Genomic DNA, 26509 nt, shown 5'->3' on the forward strand with positions numbered 1-26509 from the left:
ATGAGTTTGAAGGGAAACTGTAGAACTGAGTGGGTAATTTCTAAACAGAAGGGTAATCATCAGTAGCACAAAGGCAGATTGGAGCCCAGTAACCAGCAACACGTCCCAGCATAGTGTTCTCTGACTTTGCTATTCATGATCTACATCAATGACATCCCAGACACAGTTAACAGGATTATAATGATATTTGCTAATGACATGAAGGTTGATGATCAGTATGAAGCACTCTGAGATATGGCAGCTAAAACTGAATGTAGCTAAGTGAAAAGTCATGCATTTAGGATATTACAATCTGAGATCTATAGATGGAACGTTAATCAAGAGTGCAACATCTGAAGAAAAGAACCTAGGTGTTTTGATAGATGATGAACTGAAGTTCCATACCTGGGCTGCTGTAGTTAAGATCTTGTCATAAATACTCCAACATTAGACAGCTTTATGGATCGTCAAGACAAAAATTATGGGATATAAAATTTATAGTCAATTTTACCTATTTTAATATCATGGCCATGTCGCACATATATAAGCAATAATTAAAGTACTTTTTGAATGAAGAGCAAGTATACATGCGGTTAGTCCTACAATGTAAGACATAGCACATTATTTTTATTTTAGTGCTCTGTTTTACTACCCAAATAACGGGCTTGTATAGCATGTTCTGATGTTGGCTGACACTAGAACGAGCAGTCAAAGTTTCAGGAATATCTCACACACTTGGCAGCCCATATCAACACTCTTCCACAAATTGATATGTAATTAATATACTTACTGTGCTGTTTTTATCCTGGTGGAATTAAAATCTGACACTAGCAAAATGGACGCATTTTCATGTTCTGTTGACATATATTTGAATTTATTAAAATGTGATGGTAGTCGAGGTATGTTCAAGTAGGTTCATGTGGGGATGTTTCTTGAATGAAATGAAATGTTGCTTACAGTTCCAATAGGCATAATATATTTTTATTTGTTTTGTTAAAGAATATTTCAGCTTAACCTGATTTTGGCATTCTCTGCTTTCATTGCTTTCCAGCCAACTGAAATGTAGGCCAACGAAACTTGAAAACAGGTCCATTTTTTTAATGAGGATTTGAATTTATTAGAGAAAAGACATCAGAGTAAGTAAAATCTGAAGAAAAAAAAACATAACTTTACTTTGTAGAAAAGTGTAATTATTTTAGTTGCCAATTGTGTGAGATATTCCTGAAAATTTTACTTTTGTTACGATGTTAGTTGACATAAAAACAAGCTACATGGCGCCGTTAGTTAGGCAGGCAGACCCTGATGCCCAAAACATAAACATCAGCGTTGAGATCTTACATGTAGGACTAACAGGCGGTATGAACTAGAGCTTTAAAAGCCACATGCTTATTCTCTCTGCCACTGAACCGACTATTCACTGTGGAAAAAAAAAAATCAGACGCTTTATGGTACATTTTAAATCTACAAAGATTTGGGTAATAGCAGGATAGACTAGAGGTGGAGGAGGGTACCTTATGTATAGACTATAGTCTGATAATACAAACCCGTTTGTTTGTACCCCCCTACCAATTTAAATAATGGAAACCTTTAATGTGATAAAAAGTGCAAGGAACTTAGTCAATTCATTCATTGATTTAAAGTTTCTAACCTGACTCTGTGTAGAGTGGCCCTAATACCATCATCTTATGTGCGTTTCATGCTTAACGGAAGTTTTCAGTGCAATAGACGGACATGCTCGGATCCATTTCCAGTTTCTGGACAAGTCCATTTTCAGCAAAGGGGTGTATCATGACTATAGATGTACATACATAAGTCGTCTGCTTCTGATATTTACAATGTCGAATCAAGCAAAGGAAAATGACAACTACGCTTTTCATGTGGATTTAACAAGCGGTTTAATTTCTATGTTCATGTATGCAGAGGAATATAATTCCAAACTCTCAACGTTATGTAATTTACGCAATTATTCAGCGTCTGCCGAACAGAATGAACTACGTCATTATGTTGTCTGATGGAAATAAACTAGCCTATAGTGTACGCAATATGGCGCCGTGTTAGTATGTAAAGTCCGTTTTTGCATGAAATGGTGCAAGGGATGCCAGCATTAGTGCCATTCTGGTCACAGTCAGGTTAGAAATTATAAATCAATGATTCAATTGACTTAGTTCTGTGCACTTTTTATCACATTAAACGTTGTCGTTTTTGAAATCGGTAGGGGGGTACAAACAAACGAAGATGTAGAGTCAGACTATAAGTGGTGGAGGAGGGTACCATATGTACACAGATTTATGTGGTCGAGTCCTTCTGATTTGAAAGCGTGAAGTTGGATGCTTCATTTATTTATAATATTCTATTCACTACCTGGGTCGCTTTCAAGTTCTAGCCAACCTTTGTTCATCTTCACGCAATGCTCGTCTGCATTTGCAATAGTGCAAAATCATTACCTTTGTCGAGCCATTTACTGGCTTTGTGTACCGATCTCGACAAGCGTTTTAAAGATTACGATCATACACGCAATATCTTGCAACATTGAACGTTTGCAGATTTCTTGCGCATTTTGAAATAAAAAATACGTTTCATTTTAAGGAACTAGGAGGAACGTAGAGAACTATCGTTCAGTAAATAAAATATTTACTGTTGTAAAGTTTTTGACAGATTAAGAGACAAAATTCTTCAAGATATGGAATGAAGCATTCAGCTTTTAGAACACCAGGGTAGACTTAAAAAGGACAAATTACGTATCTAACTTGATATAACTTGAGACCAAGACCAATAGAAAATTGTAACTAACCTTTAGAGCTTAAGACCTAGAATCATTTCTTGATTCATCAAAGCATATAATAATAGGTTGGCAACTCATGATAACTGCAAGATCACTCATATTCCCTTCTGGTTAGTCCAACATTTTAAGACACTGACACTGATATTTATGTTTTTGGGTCATCCAACAGCAGAAATATCTGGAGAGGCATCTTATATTGTTTGACGACCTTTTGATATATGACTGAGGTCCTGATTTGTCTAATGAGCAGTGATATCAAAGTCACAACTGAGGTCCTGAGTTGTCTGATGAGCAGTGATATCAAAGGCACAGCTGAGGTCCTGAGTTGTCTGATGAGCAGTGATATCAAAGTCACAACTGATATAAAATGCAGACAGGGGTGAATTTGCCCACAGGCTAGAAACTTCGTATCTTGGAGACAGGATGATGTAAGCTTTCTCAAGTGTCCAGTTATACATATATATATATATATATATATATATATATATATATATATATATATATATATATATATATATATATATATATATATATATATATATATATATATATAACTTGTTGGTCTTAAAGTAGGGAACAGAAAAGGAAAAACAAATAATTTATTTGCCAAGAATAGAAAGTGATAATTTAAAAGGAACTTACAACATTATGATTTAAATCCCAAATAATCTGGAAAGTTCTATAACAAATCCAGAAGTATAAATTCCAAATTTCAAGAGACTTGAATGTGCTGATAAGTTCAGTCTGTAGAATGATTGTTAGTTGTGGTCAGATATAATTTGAGGTGAATCAATTTTTAAAAAATTATTCATTGAAATTGCAAAGTGCTCATTGACTTTTGGAATAAAACACCACTTTAGGGTTAATATGAATTAATTCAAAGGCATTCTGGATTATATTGTTGTGATACATCAAGACTGTTAGTAAATTAACCTATTCATGACTGATGGTAATAGTATTTCTAAATCATTGCCTACCTTACTTGATCACATTGAGTGTAATAAGACAAAGAAAAAAGACTGTATATTAGGTACTATCTCCAAGTGAGCACTTTTCAGTTTATTGGACCAAGAAAATTATTAGAGACCTGATATGCAAATGTCATACTGTTAAAGTTAGATCACTGAAAAGCTATAATAAGGAAGATTTTATCTTGAAATTATAGGGTATGGACCTGACTGATGTATTTAACTGTGATAATTATAATGATATTTGGATTCAGATACGTTTTCACTTCAGTACAATATGATGTAGCATAAGTAAAGGAGATAACATTCAAACAAAGAATAAAGCCATGGATGATATATGATATATAGAAAGCATCAAAGAGAGACTCTTGCTATATAGAAGAAAATGAAAAAGGCAATAAGAAAAGAATATTGCATACCAAGCAAGTAAGTTCAGAGAGACATTAAAAAGATCAAAGCTAAATCCTTTTACGATTAACAAAATGTGAAAATAATTCACAATAGTGACAGCAGTATTTAAAAGATCTTGGTTACAGTTCACACCATAAAGATTCTCAAGACATTGTGATAAATATGGATGGATTTGGACACAAAATTCCACATATTTAAAGTTGGCAGGTACTGGATCAAAATCCTTTCAATCTGTCCCATCTGTGAAGATTTCATGTACATGTCAAAGAATTTTATAATCTAAACCCTCAATAAAGTACAGGCACAGATAATATACCCACAATGTTCTTAAAAGATGGTGCAAATCTGGCATTTATATGATTTGTTTATGGAAAGTAACAATATTCCAGAATTAGGATGGGTTATATGTGATAGATGTAAACATGGAAATTATGAACCAGACAGAATTCTTAATATGTTCCAAAGGTCATGAGTTTATTTGCATTTTGAAAAATACCCTAGTGTATAAATATGAATCAAGTTTGCTTATGATACTTCACATCCTTGATTAATATATTTGATGATATTAAAACTCAAACTGTCAAAGATCTGATACAGGAATGATGATGCTAGAATTTGAAAATACTTTCGACATTGTAGATCATAAAAGTCTTGGTTATAAACTGAAAAGCATGGGAATCAAATCAGTTAAATGTTTTGGATCAGGTTCAGGTAACAGAAAACAAATAATTAAGGCCATTTGGGTAGAATCAAAAAAAGAAAAATAAGTTTAGATGTTCCACAAGAATGTATTTTAGGCCTCCTACTACTTTTGGTTTTGTAAATTATAGTGTTGTTAGTACTGATTCAACATGAAAACCCCTTGTGTGTTTTCATAATTGTGCCATTCATTTATATGCTGATGATAATGCCATCATTTTATATGCTGATGATAATGCCATCATTTTGTATCCTGATGATAATGCTATCATTTTGTATCATGATGATAATGCCATAATTTTGTATCCTTATGATAATGCCATCATTTTGTATGCTGATGATAATGCTGTCATTTTATATGCTGATGATAATGCCATCATTTTACATGCTGATGATAATGCCATCATTTTGTATCCTTATGATAATACCATCATTTTATATCCTGATGATAATGCCATCATTTTGTATCCTGATGATAATGCCATCATTTTGTATCCTGATGATAATGCCATAATTTTGTATCCTTATCATAATGCCATCATTTTTTATGCTGATGACAATGCCATCATTTTGTATCCTGATGACAATGCCATCATTTTGTATCCTTATGATAATGCCTTCATTTTGTATCACTATGATAATGCCTTCATTTTGTATCCTGATGATAATGCCATCATTTTGTATCCTGATGATAATGCCATCATTTTGTATCCTGATGATAATGCCATAATGTTGTATCCTGTTGATAACACCATCATTTTATATGCTGATGATAATGCCATCCTTTTGTATCCTGATGATAATGCCATCATTTTGTATCCTGATGATAATGCCATCATTTTATATGCTGATGATAATGCCATTATTTTGTATGCTGATTATAATGCCATCATTTTGTATCCTGATGATAATGCCATCATTTTGTATGCTGATTAAAATGTCATCATTTTGAATCCTTATGATAATGCCATCATTTTATATGCTGATGATAATGCCATCATTTTGTATCCTGATGATAATGCTATCATTTTGTATCATGATGATAATGCCATAATTTTGTATCCTTATGATAATGCCATCATTTTGTATGCTGATGATAATGCTGTCATTTTATATGCTGATGATAATGCCATCATTTTACATGCTGATGATAATGCCATCATTTTGTATCCTTATGATAATACCATCATTTTATATCCTGATGATAATGCCATCATTTTGTATCCTGATGATAATGCCATCATTTTGTATCCTGATGATAATGCCATAATTTTGTATCCTTATCATAATGCCATCATTTTTTATGCTGATGACAATGCCATCATTTTGTATCCTGATGACAATGCCATCATTTTGTATCCTTATGATAATGCCTTCATTTTGTATCACTATGATAATGCCTTCATTTTGTATCCTGATGATAATGCCATCATTTTGTATCCTGATGATAATGCCATCATTTTGTATCCTGATGATAATGCCATAATGTTGTATCCTGTTGATAACACCATCATTTTATATGCTGATGATAATGCCATCCTTTTGTATCCTGATGATAATGCCATCATTTTGTATCCTGATGATAATGCCATCATTTTATATGCTGATGATAATGCCATTATTTTGTATGCTGATTATAATGCCATCATTTTGTATCCTGATGATAATGCCATCATTTTGTATGCTGATTAAAATGTCATCATTTTGAATCCTTATGATAATGCCATCATTTTATATGCTAATGATAATGCCATCATTTTATATTCTGATGATAATGCCATCATTTTGTATCCTTATGATAATGCCATAATTTTATATGCTGATGATAATGCCATCATTTTGTATCCTGATGATAATGCCATCTTTTGGTATCCTGATGATAATGCAATAATTTTATATGCTGATGATAATGCCATTATTTTGTATGCTGATTATAATGCCATCATTTTGTATCCTGATGATAATGCCATCATTTTATATGCTGATGATAATGCCATCATTTTGCATCCTGATGATAATGCCATCATTTTGTATCCTGATGATAATGCCATCATTTGGTATCCTGATGATAATGCTATCATTTTGTATCCTGATGATAATGCCATCATTTTGTATCCTTATGATAATGCCATCATTTTGTATTCTGATGATAAAGCTATCATTTTGTATCCTGATGATAATGCCATCATTTTATATGCTGATGATAATGCCATCATTTTGTATCCTGATGATAATGCCATCATTTGGTATGCTGATGATACTGCCTTCATTTTTTATTCTGATGATAATGCCATCATTTTGTATCCTTATGATAATGGCTTCATTTTGTATCCTTATGATAATGCCATCATTTTATATGCTGATGATAATGCCACCATTTTGTATTCTGATGATAAAGCCATCTTTGTGTATTCTGATCATAATGCCATAATTTTATATGCTGATGATAATGCCATCATTTTGTGTGAAGATTAAAATGTCATCATTTTGTATCCTTATGATAATGCCATCATTTTATATGCTGATGATAATGCCATTATTTTGTATGCTGATGATAATGCCATCATTTTGCATGCTGATTATAATGCCATCATTTTGTATCCTTATGATAATGCCATCATTTTATATGCTGATGATAATGCCACCATTTTGTATTCTGATGATAATGCCATCTTTGTGTATTCTGATCATAATGCCATCATTTTATATGCTGATGATAATACCATCATTTTGTATGAAGATTAAAATGTCATCATTTTGTATCCTTATGATAATGCCATCATTTTATATGCTGATGATAATGCTATCATTTTATATGCTGATGATAATGCCATCATTTTGTATGCTGATTATAATGCCATCATTTTGTATCCTTATGATAATGCCATCATTTTATATGCTGATGATAATGCCACCATTTTGTATTCTGATGATAATGCCATCTTTGTGTATTCTGATGATAATACGATCATTTTATATGCTGATGATAATGCCATCATTTTATATCCTGATGATAATGCCATCATTTTGTATGCTGATTAAAATGTCATCATTTTGTATCCTTATGATAATACCATCATTTTATATTCTGATGATAATGCCATCATTTTGTATCCTTATGATAATGCCATAATTTTGTATCCTTATGATAATGCCATAATTTTATATGCTGATGATAATGCCATCATTTTGTATCCTGATGATAATGCCATCATTTTGTATCCTTATGAGAATGCCATCATTTTGTATCCTGATGATAATGCCATAATTTTATATGCTGATGATAATGCCATCATTTTGTATCCTTATGAGAATGCCATCATTTTGTATCCTGATGATAATGCCATCACTTTGACTACTCATGTCCATCCTAGATTAAGTGTCACTTCAACTACTCATGCTTATCATTCATTAATTGTTACTTTGACTCTGCAAGCTGAGCTTGGTACTATGTAAAAACTAAGAACTAAACTTCAGATGTCATAAAATAAAATAATTAGATTTCTGAAGAACATGGATTCCTTGACCAGTATTTATCAAGCTGAGCAACTAAGTGTTCACATGCTAAATTTTGTAACTGTGAGGTAACTTGAAGAATGAACCATTTTTTATAACCTCTTCATAAAGAATCTCCATCCTATTTGTCCAATAATGTGGACATGCATCAGACCAACACCAATATTTGTTTAATTAGGTGGAGTGTGGATCTGGCCAACACATATATTTATCTAATTATGCCAGGCATGCATCAGGGCAAGACATATATTTCTCAAATTATGTGGGGCATGCATTAGGGCAACACATATATTTGTCAAATTATGTAGGGCATGCATCAGGGCAACACATATATTTGTCAAATTATGTAGGGCATGCATCAGGGCAACATATTTATTTTGTCTAGTTATCTGGGGCATGCACTATACCAAAACACATACATTTGTCTAATTATGTTGGGCATGCATCAGGCCAACATATTTATTTGTCTAGTTATCTGGGGCATGCACTATACCAAAACACATACATTTGTCTAATTATGTAGGGCATGCATCAGGTCAACATATTTATTTGTCTAGTTATCTGGGGTATGCACCATACCAAAACACATACATTTGTCTAATTATGTAGGGCATGCATCAGGCCAACAGATATGTGTCTAATTATGTAGGGCATGCACCAGGCCAACACCTATATTTGTCTAATTATGTGGGGCATGCACCAGGCCAACACATATATTTGTCTAATTATGTAGGGCATGCATCAGGCCAACACCTATATTTGTCTAATTATGTGGGGCATGCACCAGGCCAACACATATATTTGTCTAATTATGTGGGGCATGCACCAGGCCAACACATATATTTGTCTAATTATGTAGGGCATGCATCAGGCCAACACCTATATTTGTCTAATTATGTGGGCCATGCACCAGGCCAACACATATATTTGTCTAATTATGTAGAGTGAGGATCAGGCCAACACATATTTGTCTAATTATGTGGGGCATGCACCAGGCCAACACATATATTTGTCTAATTATTTGGGGAATGCATCAGGCCAACAAGGATATTTGTCTGATTATGTGGAGTGTGGATCAGGACAACACACACATTTGTCTAATTATGCGGGGCATGCATCAGGCCAACATGAATTTGGTCCAAGTATGTAGAATGTGGATCTGGCCAACACATATATTAGTCTAACTATTTAGAGTGTGCATCAGGTGAACATGGATTTTTGTCTGATTATTTGGAGTGTGGATCAGGTCAATGCATATATTTGTCTATTTATGTGGAGTGTTGATCTGGCCATCACACATATTTGTCTAATTATGTGGGGCATGCACCAGGCTAACACAGATATTTGTCTACTTATGTGGAGTGTGGATCAGGCCAACACATATTTGGGGGGCCCCAAGTGGCCAAGTGGTCTAAAGCGCTTACCGTTCTGGATCACTGCCATCTCACCTCTGTTTGCATGGGTTCAAGTCCAAGGCTCAACTAGCATGGGTATGTGGGAAAACCTGTCAGTAGCTTCTTGTGGGTCGGTGGTTATTCCCTGGGTTTCCCAGGGTTCTTCCTCCACCAGTTATACTGACCGCCATGTATAGCCTATCTTGTGCTGAAAATTGGCATTAAACCATAAACAACAACAACAACAACACATATTTGTCTAATTATGTAGGGCATGCATCAAGCCAACCCATATATTTGTCTAATTATCTGGGGCATACACTAGGCCAACACATATATTTGTCCAATTATGTGGAGCATGAATCAGGCCAACACATATATTTGTCTAATTGTTTGTGGCATGCACCTAGCTAACACAGATATGTGTCTAATTATGTGGGGCATGCATCAGGCCAACACAGATATGTGTCTAATTATGTGGGGCATGCATCAGGCCAACACATATATTTGTCAAATTATCTGGGGCATACACTAGGCCAACACATATATTTGTCCAGTTATGTAGAGCATGCATCAGGCCAACACATATATTTGTCTAATTGTTTGGGGCATGCACCTAGCTAACACAGATATGTGTCTAATTATGTGGGGCATGGCCAGTAATTAAATGTGTCTACTTATGTAGAGTGTGGATCTGGCAAACACATATATTTGTAGGGCATTCATCAGGCCAACACATATATTTATCTAATTATGTGGGGCATGCATCAGGCTAACACATATATTTGTAGGGCATGCATCAGGCTAACACATATATTTGTCTAATTATGTGGGGCATGCATCAGGCCAACACATATATTTGTCAAATTATGTGGGCTTGTATCAGGCCAACACATATTTGTCTAATTATCTGGGGCATACACTAAGCCAACAAATAAATTTGTCTAATTATGTAGAGTGTGAATCTGGCAAACACATATATTTGTCTAATTATGTGGGGCATGCATCAGGCCAACACATATATTTGTCTAATTATCTGGGGCATACACTATGCCAACAATTAAATGTGTCTACTTACGTAGGGTGTGGATCTGGCAAACACATATATTTGTAGGGCACGCATCAGGCCAACACATATATTTGTCTAATTATGTGGGGAATGCATCAGGCCATCACAGGCTTTTGTCTAATTATGTGGAATGTGGATCAGGCCAACAAAGATGCCCAGCTACCAAAATTTTGTTCCCCATGTGACAAGATTTATATACACAAGCTTTCATTATATTTCCTTAGAGTTTGGAACTCTCCTCTAACATTGATTAAAACTATTTTTTTGGGGTAATTACATACATGTACCTTTAAGGCTGCAGTGTAAAATCACATTGGCACACAAATGTCAATAGATGAAAACTGTTTGTTATAACTAGTGCATAATTATGATATTATATTGCAGTATTATTTCCACTTTGAGACTATTTTATTTATAGGATCTTTAATTGTTCATACTAGTGTATATCTTTTGCCCAATGTCTTTCTTCTACCATATTATAGTCCTCATATCCAGGTACTGTATTATAGTTCTCAGGTCCAGGTACTGTATTATAATCCTCATGTCCATGTACTGTATTATAGTCCTCATATCCATATATCATATTATAGTCCTCATGTCAATATATCATATTATAGTTCTCATGTCCATGTACTTTATTATAGTCCTCATGTCCATGTATTGTATTATAGTCCTGATGTACATGTATTGTATTATAGTCCTCATGTCCATGTATTGGATTCTAGTCCTCATGTCCATGTATTGTATTATAGTCCTCACATCCATGTGTTTTATTATAGTCCTCATGTCCATATTCCATATTATATGCCTCATGTCCATGTACTGCATTATAGTCCTCATGCCAATGTATTGTGTTATAGTCCTCATGTCCATATACCATATTATATACCTCATGTCCATGTATTATAGTCCTCATGTCCATGTACCATATTATAGTCCTCATGTCTATTACTGTATTATAGTCCTCATGTCCATATAATGTATTATAATCATCATGTCCATATACCATATAATCATCATGTCCATATACTATATAATCCTCATGTCCATGTGCTGTATTATAATCATCATGTCCATATACCATATAATCCTCATGTCCATGTACTGCATTATAGTCTTCATGTCCATATCCCATATTATATGCCTCATGTCAATATACCATATTATATGCCTCATGTCAATATACCATATTATATGCATCATGCCTATGTACCATATTATAGTCCTATGTCCAGTTACTGTATTATAGTCCTCATGTCCATGTACCATATTATGGTCCCATATCCAGGTACTGTATTATAGTCCTCATGTCCATGTACCATATTATATGCCTCATGTCAATATACCATACTATATACCTCATACCCATGTACCATATTATGGTCCCATATCCAGGTACTGTATTACAGTCCTCATGTCCATGTACCATATTATATGCCTCATGTCCATATACCATACTATATACCTCATGTCCATGTACCATATTATAGTCCTCATGTCCATATACCATATTATATGCCTCATGCCCATGTACCATATTATAGTCCTCATGTCCAGGTACTGTATTATAGTCCTCATGTCCATGTATTCTATTATAGTCCTGATGTCCAATAACCTTATTATAGTCCTCATGTCCAGGTACTGTATTGTAGTCCTCATTTCCGGGTATTGTATTATGGTCATCGATCATGTCCATGTACCATAATATAGTTGTCATGTTCATGTACTGCATTATAGTCCTCATGTCCATGTGTTTTATTATAGTCTCATGTCCATGTATTGGATTATAGACCTCAAGTCCATGTGTTGTATTATAGTCTCATGTCCAGGTATTGGATTATAGTCCTCATGACCATATATTGTATTAAAGTCCTTGTGTCCATGTGTTTTATTATAGTCTCATGTCCATGTGTTGTATTATAGTCCTCATGTCCATGTATTGTATTATACTCTCATGTCCATGTGTTTTATTATAGTCCTCATGTCCATGTATTGTATTATAGTCTCATGTCCATGTGTTGTATTATAGTCCTCATGTCCATGTATTGGATTATAGTCCTCATGTCCATGTGTTGGATTATAGTCCTCATGTCCATGTATTGTATTATAGTCCTAATGTACATGTATTGTATTATAGTCCTCATGTCCATGTGTTGGATTCTAGTCCTCATGTCCTTGTATTGTATTATAGTCCTCATGTCCATGTATTGTACTATAGTCCTCCTGTCCATGTATTGGATTATAGTCCTCATGTCCATGTGTTGGATTATAGTCCTCATGACCATATATTGTATTAAAGTCCTTGTGTCCATGTGTTTTGTTATAGTCTCATGTCCATGTGTTGTATTATAGTCCTCATGTCCATGTATTGTATTATAGTCCTCATGTCCATGTGTTTTATTATAGTCCTCATGTCCATGTGTTGTATTATAGTCCTCATGTCCATGTGTTTTATTATAGTCCTCATGTCCATGCGTTGTATTATAGTCCTCATGTCCATGTGTTGTATTATAGTCATCATGTTCATGTATTGGATTCTAGTCCTCATGTCCATGTGTTTTATTATAGTCCTCATGTCCATGTATTGTATTATAGTCCTGATGTACATGTATTGTATTATAGTCCTCATGTCCATGTATTGGATTCTAGTCCTCATGTCCATGTATTGTATTATAGTCCTCATGTCCATGTGTTTTATTATAGTCCTCATGTCCATATGTTGTATTATAGTCCTCATGTTCATGTATTGTATTATAGTCCTCATGTCTCTGTGTTGTATTATAGTCCTCATGTCCCTCTATTGTATAATGTGCCTCATGTACCATATTGAGGGCCTCATGAAATTAGCTAATAATTTGGCTAAATGAGTTGTACCTCTGTCCCTTTCCTGTTTTGTGATCTATGACTGAATCTACTTGTTCTGTCTGGGTAGATATACTTCTTTATTTGAAAGATTTGAAAGGGACCTCTTCACACTATATAACATAATACCACACATCATACCATGCCAGCAGTGGAACCACAGTTGGCATATATATATATATATATATATATATATATATATATATATATATATATATATATATATATATATATATATATACCCTACAGGTGGAATCTCATGACCAAAACTAAGTTGCTAGATGGAATTATGAAGTCAGCTAACATTTAAAATAAAAAGCTTTAATGAACTGAAAATTACTATCCATGGTTTTCCTTATAACAGTATTATCCATTTCTGAACATTGATGGTTTAGGCATAAATGACCCTTTTCAACTTTCTTTGATGAACATAGCTGAAAAGTTGAATTAGAAAATAATCTTCAAATGGCATTAAATAATCTTAAAAAATATGGTGCTAGGAAAATGGCAATGGCTAAAATTACAGATAAAACATTAGTTTCATAATAAACAGTACACCAAAAGAAAAGCAAAATTAAAGACAGAGGATTTGAGCCTTTTTTTTATTATAACAAAAAACTAAAAGTATTTGACTATTGTAATATCATATGGGGAAATAATTTTGATGGTAAGAAAATATTTTGGCTGCAAATGTGTGCCTGTAAAATAATACTAGATAGGCAGTCTGGAAACATTAAAGAGACAAATATAAACATCCTTCATTTTCAGGAACAATTTCACCTATTGGAAGCCAAATGATGCATAACGTTTCCATTAATTCTGCCCCATTTTACTTGAAAAATAATTTTAAATGCAGAGAAAGCAGCAGCACCCCAAACCTTAGATCACTGCTGGCTAAAAGATTTCTAACTCCTAAAGGAAAGAAAGAAATATTTAGAAATATTTTTCAATACTCTAGGGGTCATCATAAAGAATAATATACCAAAAGAAATTACAAAATTTACTAGCATACCTGCCTTTCATGATAGGTGTATGAAATGGATGAAATCTGCATCTTTATTAACACCACATGGTCTATTCACTTACTGCAGCTACTATTTTGTATGTCAGTATATGTTGGTATGAGTTATGCAAGAGTTTAACTAGTGAACACAGATAGTAAATTAATGTGTAAATGTATGTAATTAACATGGCTAATGTATGTGAACATGTATGTGGATTTGGATAGTGATTGATTGCACTCTGTACATCAGTTAGTTTGTTTTTTTTTACTGATTGAATTACCTTTATTAAATACAATTATTATCATTATTATTATTTTATAATTATTATTGTTATTATTATTATTATTATTATTATTATTATTATTATTATTAGCATTAGTTATGTATATTTAATTTGCATTATTTCCTTTTTTTTTATTTGTTATGTTATGTGGGTTACCAGTATGTGGATTTGTATCTTGTGGCTGACCATGTTCAAAATTAATATAATTGTTTACTAGACCAAAATCAATTTTAAAAAATATTCTGTAAACAACCAACATATTGCTAATATTTTCTCTCTAATTGTTGGCTTAATATTATGATCATTATCAACAGAAGTAAAGATATTTATCATGGTCTGAGTCAAGGAAATCATGTTTACTACGTTCTTTCATATAATTTTAGCAACAGGCTGTCTAATTATAATTATGATTTTTCTAGAAATGAACTTTGGACCCTCATTTAGGATATTTTATGTATTAGTTTTTTAAAAATATAAATCTTGTTTATCTGAAAATCAGCCTATCATGCAATAAGATCTTGAGGTAGAATCATTTTTGTGTTCAGTGTTTGATTTGGGCTGGAATTATTTAATTCAAATTATTCTTCTCTGGAAATACAAAGAGTTCAACCGCTCTGGTGGCCTAGTGGTTAGAGTTTCCACCTCGGATGTGGGAGGTCATCGGTTCGATCCCCAGCTGAGTCATACCAAAGACTTAAAAAAATGGTACTAACAGCTGCCTCACTTGGTGCTCAGCATTAAGAGGTTAGTAAAAGACTGGTCGGCCTGGTGTCAGGATAATGTGATTGGGTGGGACATCGTGCTACATGCCTGCAGCATGATGCCCCAGTGCTAGACATCACTATAAACTGCCACATTGCAGACATTGTAGCAATATGACTGAAAAATTGTTAAAGCTATGTTAAAAATCAAAATCACATCTCAGTGTTCATCTATAATATTCTTGGAAGGAGACTTTGACTGGGAATTAAACTGAATTCAAACAAGGAAACTTTGGATTATATTACTGTGACTCAACAAAAGACTGTTGTTATATCATTACAGTTCAGGACAATAGAGACAAAGGACTACTGCAGGCACATCAACACCTTCAGCACTGGAAATTATTTAGAATACAACTAAATTTTATTCAGAACTTTATTGATTAGGACATGTGTTAGTAATTTTAGGATCAATCAGGGTTTAATTAACAATTTAGTAAGTTCTTTTGATTTTGCATTTTCACTTTTATTCTAGGGAAATAAACTATTTGTTGAATTTTACAAAACTTGATGGTTTTTGCTATTTTCTATTACTAACTTTAAGACAATATTATTATTATTATTATTATTATTATTATTATTATTATTATTATTATTATTATTATATGTTGATCATTTTCCTCAAAAATACTACTATAAGCACATATATTGTATCATGATGTCAAAAGTATGTGAACACCATGAGAAAAACAGCACAATTTCCCTATGCTTTGGCCTAAAGCAAAGCTCTTCTTCAGGGGACACACACACACACTTTTTATGGGATATCTCAGCAAGTTAAAACTAGCTAAACTTTCAAGTTTTGTACATTTCTCATTGCGAAATTTTAAAAACTTCATGGCATAGAGTGTGATTATTTTATTCAAACTGTATTTACCAGGTGTGTGTGGGGGGGGGGGAATAGGTGAGGGTATCCCTTGGAGAACATGGAGGGAATGAAACACCTGTTTAAATGAAACAATGAACACCGTATATACAAGACTAATATAAAAAATCAATAAAAGAATCGACGAAAATAATGTCGATCAGAACAAAAAACCATTATGGTACTAATATACAGCAAATCTGTTATGCACCATCCAATTATTTTGTAATATCCAAGTTCTGAACACAGTGAGTCTTGGTCATGTAAAAGCATATAGCTCTTCACCAACATTGTGTTGCTTTCGCTTCTGATGAAGCGCCAAGGAAGCAAATGGAGAATCTGATAGACGAGTTCTGCTCAATCACGGGTAAATACCGTCTGTTATATGTGTACATGCTCAGTATCACTATTAATTCAGTATCGCACATGGAAAGTATTTATACGATATACACTGCGTCACCAATTTTCGAACCCCCACCCCGAAAAATGGTCAAACAATGAAAACCGGGTGCATCATCATCATCATCAGACCCTTAACCTAAGAGGTATTTGAGGCACCACAGTTGACTTTACAACCAATCCTCTCCATCTTTCCCTGTTCTCTACTGCCCTTTGGAATCTCCAAATCCCATGCCTTTCCATTTTGTTCCCATCATTTTCCACAATTGTCAGTAGCCTACCAAATAGACACATTTAATTCTTTTACATTCTAGTATCTACATCTGAATGATCAGAATGCAATATCATCAGATAGAGCAATATTATCACAGCCATTAGTTTGGATTTTCTTGCAATATAATATAATAGTGTACTAATTTTCTGTTATATATGGTAATGAAACAGCCCAAAAATGCCAGCGTGCTACCAAGTTAGCTCTTTGATCTTTACCGCCAAGTGAATCAGAAATAAACAACAGTATGAACATTGAGATGGAGTTTGAAACACTGGGGAGTTCTTGTGTCCAGTACACATGTATGATAGTGATATTGGTTATAAGGTACTCTTTTGAGTGGAGCTGTACATTTGAGAGGCATGAGAGTCATTATTACCGAAAATTAACAAATGTTTCTAATTGATTATAAATTATAAAGCAAGAGTTGTGAGGTTTTCAATGATAATTAAAAAATGCAAGTTGCCAGAAATATTTGAAATAAAATTTCTCAGCAACAATCTTAACAGATCATAACTTCTGCATTGTCAAACATTTGAGGAAAAAAATATGAGATCAAGCTTTTTACATTCATTGGCCTACCTCGGAAACTAGCTCTCTTTTAACAAAACAAAAAGAACTGACAAGGAAGAAAAAAAAGATTTCTACTGGGTCAAAAGTTCCGATATTGGATGAAGGTCTTGAGTATTAGATTCCAAAGTCACATACATTTCACATTGCTGTCGTAAGAATGGGTTAAATTAAGAAGTGAATCTCTCTCTCTCTGGTCCATTTTTTTCTCAAATGGATTGTTGAAAGAGAAGAAGAGAGAGATAGAGAAGCAGAGCCAAATTAACTTTATAATGCGATAGAAATATTGTGATTTAAAAAAAAAAAGATAGGCAAGGATTTTGGACAAGGTTAAATCCAGCATACAAAGATGTTGGGAGTCAACACTCGACCCCCCCCACCCCGTAAAATGAATGGTTGGTCCCTTTCAGGCTCGTACAGTTCTCGCTCTTGATGATACAATGTATCACCCAATATAAGAAAAGGCTCTGTACATGACAGACTCGTTGATAAACTTAGCTACTCTAGAGTTTAAGCTCGATTTAGTGTAACTTTAAAGTTGTTACTGAATGGGATGGCCATGTCATAGCACTTGTATATCAACACACAATAGTGTCAGAGCACTTTCATATCAACACCTGGTATATTCCTGCAAAATAATAATTCTCAAAATTTGGAAAACTGTGTATTGCTGTTTATTCCTCCACACAAAGCCCTAACAAACTTTATTCTAATTTGGACTATCCCATACATATATACAGTAAACTGCACCAACTGGGTATGGGACAGCTGCGAGACTGCAACTACTTAATAGCCACCATATTGTTTACATCAACGTCCACTGCTGATGACAGACTTTCCTGGGCAAATAAGTCTGTTTGAATATTTGTTTCACTGAAGTTCTGTTACAGTGATGCAGAGCTGTGATCTTAGAGAAATTACATATGCTATCTCCCTGTTATTATTAGCACACAATTAATAAATGTCCTAGATTGGACATCCGTAGATGTCACTGTCGTGTGCCATAAATATATGGTTCCCACATACACAGCCAGGTGATGTCATCCATAAATACATGGCTTCTGCACTACCAGGGTTAAGCCCATGCACACAAAATAAAATAAAAAATGTCAATCAGGTCGAGCAGCAAAGAACTCTGTTTTGGACAAGGTTAAATCCAGCATACAATGTTACATTACAATAGCATGTAATGAAATAAACTTTTTTTAAAACTAACAAACAAATAATTAAATATATATATATAACACTCTACATATATGGTTATATATGATATATGTGTTCCAATCAAGTTTGTTTGCAGTGCAGATGCCATGATATTTGTTGAATTTTACAATTTCTAATTTAATACTACGATGATTTGCATTTTTCTCCTTTCTCTTACTTACGGGTAACAGTAACAGGTTTCCTTTTAGATGGCAGTTTACCAGTATTAATGGGAATTTAGTAATATTAATGGCATTATGCTAGACTAGTATTAATGGCAATATACTAGTATTAATGGCAGTTTATTAATATTAATGGTAATATACTAGTATTAGTACACTTCCAAAAACTGTAATATATGTATCAGTTCCAATTGTAGTATTTTGAGGACAGTATGTCTTATTTAATCAGGTCCTACTGCTTTATGGGTTTAAGTTTCTGCAGTAGTTTGTCAGTTCCACGTGTGGAAATTACCACGTGAGGAATCTTTTATGAAATGTTATTTTGGATGTTGTCATTATGCAGGCCCTGAAAGTTATGTTTATAGATGGTGGTTGGAGCATAGCACAGATTGAAAATCTTCCATCAGTATGTTCACCAGTTTTATTGTCTGTATAATACAAACTGTCTTTAGGAAAGCTGTTGAATCATATTTAGAGTTGTTTTAGAAGAGGCAATAGTTGTTTGTTTTTTAATTTCTGGGACATTGTTGTGTTGTGGGTTGATTGAGTTGTAATCATCAGGGATTTACAGTTTTGTAAAAGTTAACTGCAATCCAGACACATTCAAAGCTCACAGACTGCCAGTGTGCATGCGTCTCTCTCTCTTCCAGGTGACTTTTTGCAGTACTTTATGTTTTCTAATATAGTATTTGAAGTACATGAGTTCATCTTTATCTTTCCATTTTTCAGATTTTGTCTATTTTTTATATAGTCCATTTTGTTTTTGGTTTGGGCTACATAACTTATTTTGATCAAGGGGGGACCATTCTTGGTTTTAAATAGTATGAATGGGATACACTAATTTATTTAGGGCCATTGTAAACATTTTCCAGAGCTCTTCAAGACCTGTGGTGTTATGAGCTATGCAAAGCCTTAAACAGCTCCCCAGATAATGCTATACCTATGATAACAGTGATACCACACTTATGATAACAGAGATGCCATAGCTATAATAGAAATGCCATAGCTATGATAACTGATGTCATATCTGTGATATCATTGCCTTTTTGGATAGGTTGAGGCATTGGAGTAATTAGAAGATTGCATTTTCCAAGCAGTTTATGTTACTTTTTACTAAACATGAGCTGCTGTTTGATGCTTAACTTTTTCTATATCTGAGTCAGATGCCATATCCAAAATCAGCTTGCCTGTTATTTACTATATTAAGCTTGAATAGTTTAGAGGACGTTTAGACTGTGGACACTTCACTCTGTAATATTATAAGCGCAGTATTATGAATATGAGCAAAAGTGAATCATACCTGGTGGTTATAAACGGGCTAGCAAATTTAAGTGACATTGCATTGAACTCTACCTGACTTGTATCAGTGAGAAAAATTGAATGTTCATAGACACATGCTTTATAACTTTAATAAGTCGACACATTAGCTCATTATCCAGTATTTACAGTCTACTCTTCCATGCAGATACATAGTCACATTACCAGAATCAGTATTCAGTCAGAAATGACCTTTTCTTTACATAGGTTTTTGTGTCATGTGATCCTTTAACCTTGGATGTCAAGATAAATGATGTGATGATGGATTGGAAGAAATGAAAAATTGTGGTGTCCAGTTTTGTATACATTGTAAATTTGTGCTTATTAAGATTTATTCTACTTCATGACATAGGGAGGTAGAACTCAAACTCAGATTTTTAATTTTGCCTGTCCTATTTTAAAATGCCTCCCCTGTGGTTCTACCTTATGGTTTATGCAAAATCCATGTTTTCTATAGGGAATGAACTTTTCACATAACTATTCAAACATCTACAACATGGTGGGAGGACAGGAGGAAACTTTGTCTACTGCCTGCACAGACAATTTAACCCACTTGTCTCTGTGTATAAGGATATGGTCTCCTAATGTATTATGATTAGGTAAGTGTTACTGAAGAAACTTATTTCAAAAACATTATGAAACAGGTTTTATTATATCACTTTAAATATTGGGCTGTGTTGGTAAATTCCCCTACCATCAGATAAAAGGTCATTTTCTGAATACAGGTTAAAAGAGCATTTTTGAAATACATGATAGAAAGGGCATTTTTTGAGTACTGGATATAAAGGCCATTTTCTGAATATAGTATAAAAAGGTAATTTTCTGAGTATAGGATAAAAAAATGCATTTTCTGAAGACAAGAGTCATTTAATGAAGAACTAAAGGTAATGCCTGCCCTGTAGCTGATGCCAAGAAATAAAGGTACGGATTACCCTGTAACTGATGACAATAAATAAAGGTAGGGCTTGCCCTGCAACTGTTTACAAGAAATAGATGTATGGCTTGTCCTGCAACTGTTGACAAGAAATAAAGGTAGGGCTTACCCAGCAACTGTTGACAAGAAATAAAGGTAGGGCTTGCCCAGCAACTGTTGACAAGAAATAAAAGTAGGGCTTGCCCTGCAACTGTTGACAAGAAATACAAATAAAGGTAGACTTGCCCTGTAACTGATGACAAGAAATAATGATAGGGCTTGCCCTGTAACTTATGACAAGAAATAAAGGTAATGCTTGCCCTGTAACTGATTGCAAGAAATAAGGATAGGGCTTGCCCAGCAACTGATGACAAGAAATAAAGGTAGGGCTTGTCCTGCAACTGATGACAAGAAATAAAGGTAGGGCTTGCCCTGGCACTGGTGATAAGTAAAAAAGATAGGTCTGCCTGTAACTGATGCCAAGAAATAAAGGTAATGTTTGCCCTGTAACTGATGAAAAGATATAAAGGGAGGGCTTGCCCTGCAACTGTTGACAAGAAATAAAGGTAGGGCTTGCCCTGCAACTGTTGACAAGAAATAAAGGTAGGGATTGCCTTGCAACTGTTGACAAGAAATAAAGGTAATGCTTGCCCTGTAACTAATGACAAGAACTAAAGGTAGGGCTTACCCTGCAATTCAAAGGTAGGGCTTACTCTGCATTTCAAAGGTGGGCTTGTTCTGCAATTCAAAGGTAGGGCTTGCCCTTCAAGTGATGACAAGAACTCAAGGTAGGGCTTGCCCTTAACTGATTGTTACGTATATCTGTTATTTTTGTACATTTTATTCATAACTTTCAATTGTAGCCATTGTCGATTGCTAAATTTTGTATATGGATATAGGTTCTGTTTTATTAAAAGCAGAGATTGCATAGTATCAGTGATTAGTTGTTGACATGGATGTTTATGACATTAATAATAGTATTAATGAAAAAACTGGTTTATGAGTCTTGTGTTTCCCATTGGACAGATTGGTTGGATGGGTTCTTCGAAGAATTAAGCTATTCTCATTTGATTAGTTAGGTCATGTGGATTCTTTGACAATGTGGGATGTTTGCGATAGGTCATATAGCTAGTTGTAGCAAAATGTCTTTTTACCATTTATGCTTTATATAAGTGTGTGACAACTTTGACTAGTCTTATTGCTTATGTTCTTGTTGTATTTTATGTTGTGTTTAGATATTATTTGAGAGGACTTATTTGTTTAGTTTGTTCATTGGTATCTCAGAGTGCTTATTGGACTAAAATATTATTCTGGGACCATTGTGAATATGCAAAGGATTTCTGGATTATGCCATTTTGATACATCAGGACTGTTGTCAGACTAGTGCATTCAAGGATATGAAATTCATTTGGACATTTGATTCTTTTAGACTTGAATATAATATTTTTAGGATTATTTTGGACAAAATTCATAATACTGTAAGTTCCTCTTACATTTTTATTTTATAAATTTGAAAATTATATTATTTGTTAAGTTTTACAAAACTTGTTTGGTTTACTTCATTTTGTTAGATAGTTTATGACCTTAGATTCATAACACTGATGACATGAAATATAGGTAGGGCTTGCCTGGTAACTGATGACATGCAAGTTTTGTGCATTTGGTTTGAATTTTTAAGTGCCAAGTTTTGGTAATCAGCATGAATCCTGCCATTAATTATGCATCCTAGAATAGACCATGAGAAGCATACATCATTAGCAATGACATACTAAAATAGACCCCGAGAAGCATGCATAAATAGTATGGACAGAAAGCAGACTTTCATTCTATGTTAATAATATGCATGATAATGTATTTGCCCTTTATAGCTCATTGAAAATGGCGTAATTTTTGTTTGGCTTAATTTAAGACCACTTGAAGCACTTTGTTAAGTGACAAGTTGTTTCTCCAGTGTACTTGCTCCAGGACATGTGACTGTAAAAACTACGACAGTAGTGATGTCACGGTCATTGCATAAAAGCTAATAAGGTGGTGACAGGATTGATCCTTATGAAACAGAATTCCTAAAGCTTATGATGAGATTGATCCATATCAAACAGGATTCCTAAAGCCTATGATGAGACTGATCCATATCAAACAGGATTCCTAAAGCATGTCATGGGATTGATCCATACCAAACAGAATTCCTAAAGCCTGTGATGGGAGTGATCCATATCAAAAAGGATTCCTAAATCCTGTGATGAGATTGATCCATATCAAACAGGATTCCTAAAGCCTGTGATGAGATTGATCCATACCAAACAAGATTCCTGACGCCTGTGATGAGATTGATCCATACCAAACATGATTCCTAAAGCCTGTGATGAGATTGATCCATACCAAACAGGATTCCTAAAGCCTGTGATGAGATTGATCCATACCAAACAAGATTCCTAAAGCCTGTGATGAGATTGATCCATACCAAACATGATTCCTAAATCCTGTGATGAGATTGATCCATTTCAAAAAGGATTCCTAAATCCTGTGATGAGATTGATCCATACCAAACATGATTCCTAAATCCTGTGATGAGATTGATCCATATCAAACATGATTCCTAAATCCTGTGATGAGATTGATCCATACCAAACAAGATTCCTGACGCCTGTGATGAGATTGATCCATACCAAACATGATTCCTAAAGCCTGTGATGAGATTGATCCATACCAAACATGATTCCTAAAGCCTGTGATGAGATTGATCCATATCAAACATGATTCCTAAATCCTGTGATGAGATTGATCCATACCAAACAAGATTCCTGACGCCTGTGATGAGATTGATCCATACCAAACATGATTCCTAAATCCTGTGATGAGATTGATCCATATCAAAAAGGATTCCTAAATCCTGTGATAGTTGTTGAATTGTATAAGATCATTGACCAGTCTAATATATGATGTTCATTATTAACCTCAGCTGATCACCTGGATCTAGAAAACAGACATGGAAACATACAGTACAATTACAGTTAAGTGTAAATGAAGTATAAGCATTTGTCAAATTTTACAGGTTTTTAGTTTAGATGACTGGTTGTTCTTAGAGCTTGATTATGTAATACATGTATTAATTTTAGGAGCAGAGAGAGATGTTGGACAGAAGATGCTGGAGGTTTGCTCAGGGAATTTGGCTCTGGCCATTGAGATGCACATGGATGAAGGTGGCAGTGGCCTGGAGCCTGCAGCAACATGCTCAAGTCAGTCAGAATCAGCAGCCTCATCTTCATCAACTAATCAGGATGGATCCTCGTAAGTATACAAGACTACAGAGAAGAGGGTGGGGAAGACATGAAAAGGACAATAGAGTATACAGTTTTGTAGGAGTTTGGAATGGGAAGTTCAAGACTACATTTGCTTTTCTAATACATCATGATGATAATATTTTAGGCAAGTACTTACGCAAATCCAACCATCCCAGCCTAAAACTTTCAATAATGAAAGCTAAAATTGTCTGACCAAATTGTTGGCAGTCAGACAGATTGATCTCCCCTTAAATTTAAGTATTTGTTTCAAATTCCATCTGAGGTCCAGATTCTACAGCCGCTGATGCCAGGTAGGTTGCTTTCTTTAGAGACATTGCAAGAACTGATGTCAGGAGTTCCCTGTACTAAACTGTGGAGCAAGTTGAAGGAGTTCATTTAACAAGATTAGTAAATGTATAGGTAATAAATTTGTATTGGTAATAAATTTGCATTGGTAATAAAGTTTGTATTGGTAATATATTTTGTATTGCTAATATATTTTATATCTTTACAGTGGCTCTTCAGTAGAAAGATACTTGTCACAGGACAGTAAATTTTGTTGATACTTCAGCAGAAAGATACTTGTCACAGGACAGTAAATTTTGTTGATACTTCAGTACAAAGATACTTGTCACAGGACAGTGTAAATTTTGTTGATATTAATTTTCATTTCTATACAAAATGGCAGTCAAATAGAACGATGTATAAAGCATTTCTTCATTAATTAGGGATCAATATTAAACTTGGAAGCAACACATCAAGAGGCTCAAACTAATAATTACACTCAATTATTTAAAAGAATGTCTGGTAATTGGAAAAGAAGGATTACAAATTATACTGACAAGGGAAACACTCTTATGAATGTTAATTCAGAAACAATTTTGCTCTTAGCAAATAAGAATGTAATTTTTTTTAAAGATTTGGTGATTAATTTAAAAAAGATGAACCTTATGGAAAACACATTGCATGGTCCAGACAAATAAGTTGACATATAGGTGATCAGAACTGGAAAAAATCTTTTTTAGCTTGTCAAAGAAGTGCACCAAAGATACAAATTTTATTGCCGTAAGGTTTCAACCAATGTTTTTTTTTTAAAAATACATTTTTGTTTGTCAATGATGATGCATGTACTTTCTGTAATCAAGAAATTGGAAACATTGAACACTTATTTTATAAGACAACTTTCAGCTTTTAAAGCTAAAGGTTTACCTGGGAAGACTGGATTTGTGAGGTAATAATCATACTCCTACGGAATTATTATCAAAGAAATATATTCCCGTTTAGAAATTGGTTTCATCGGAAACTGAGAATCCAGTATGTAGAAACCAGTAGATAAATTCAAAAAACACATATTCAGGCTTTTGTAAGTGTTGTAAGGGACTAAATTTAGGCTGCATACATGTTGTAAGGGACAAACTTAGGTTGTGTAGATAATGTTAAGGACTAATTTAGGTTGTGTAAATGATCTAAGGGACTAAATTTAGGTTGTGTTAATCATGTAAGGGACTAAATTTAGGTTGTGTTAATCATGTAAGGGACATGATTTTAACTGTGTAGATGATGCAAAGGACAAATTTAGGTTGTGTAAATAATGCAAGGGACTACATTTCTTGACAAAAGCAGAAACTTGTATATTGTACCAACTGAGCTACCCTTGCTTCCTCCATGCAAGTACATGTATATTGTACCAACTGAGCTACCCTTGCTTCCTCCATGCAAGTACATGTATATTGTACCAACTGAGCTACCCTTGCTTCCTCCATGCAAGTACATGTATATT

The 26509-nt window shown here is 34.1% G+C and overlaps 2 protein-coding genes across 6 annotated transcripts in view; one reads left to right on the forward strand and one right to left on the reverse strand.

Moving 5' to 3' along the window:
- Positions 1–2467, reverse strand: part of LOC149788488 (ubiquitin carboxyl-terminal hydrolase BAP1-like) — a 64290-nt gene extending 61823 nt beyond the window's left edge. For both annotated transcript variants that reach the window (XM_089974485.1, XM_089974483.1), the window contains exon 1: positions 2341–2467. In XM_089974485.1, the coding sequence (XP_089830611.1) occupies positions 2341–2377 (37 nt within the window). In that variant the 5' untranslated portion in view covers positions 2378–2467. The remainder of the gene's footprint in view (positions 1–2340) is intronic.
- A 14394-nt stretch (positions 2468–16861) lies between these two features.
- The window catches only part of LOC149788489 (UBX domain-containing protein 7-like), a 75283-nt gene continuing 65635 nt past the window's right edge, over positions 16862–26509 (forward strand). For all 4 annotated transcript variants that reach the window (XM_089974487.1, XM_089974488.1, XM_089974489.1 and 1 more), the window contains exons 1-2: positions 16862–16960; positions 24565–24736. In XM_089974487.1, the coding sequence (XP_089830613.1) occupies positions 16924–16960; positions 24565–24736 (209 nt within the window). In that variant the 5' untranslated portion in view covers positions 16862–16923. The remainder of the gene's footprint in view (positions 16961–24564; positions 24737–26509) is intronic.

Source organism: Sinohyriopsis cumingii, chromosome 11 (assembly GCF_028554795.1).
Source record: "Sinohyriopsis cumingii isolate HCF-2022 chromosome 11, ASM2855479v2, whole genome shotgun sequence".
In the NCBI taxonomy this organism is placed as follows: Eukaryota; Metazoa; Mollusca; class Bivalvia; order Unionida; family Unionidae; genus Sinohyriopsis; species Sinohyriopsis cumingii.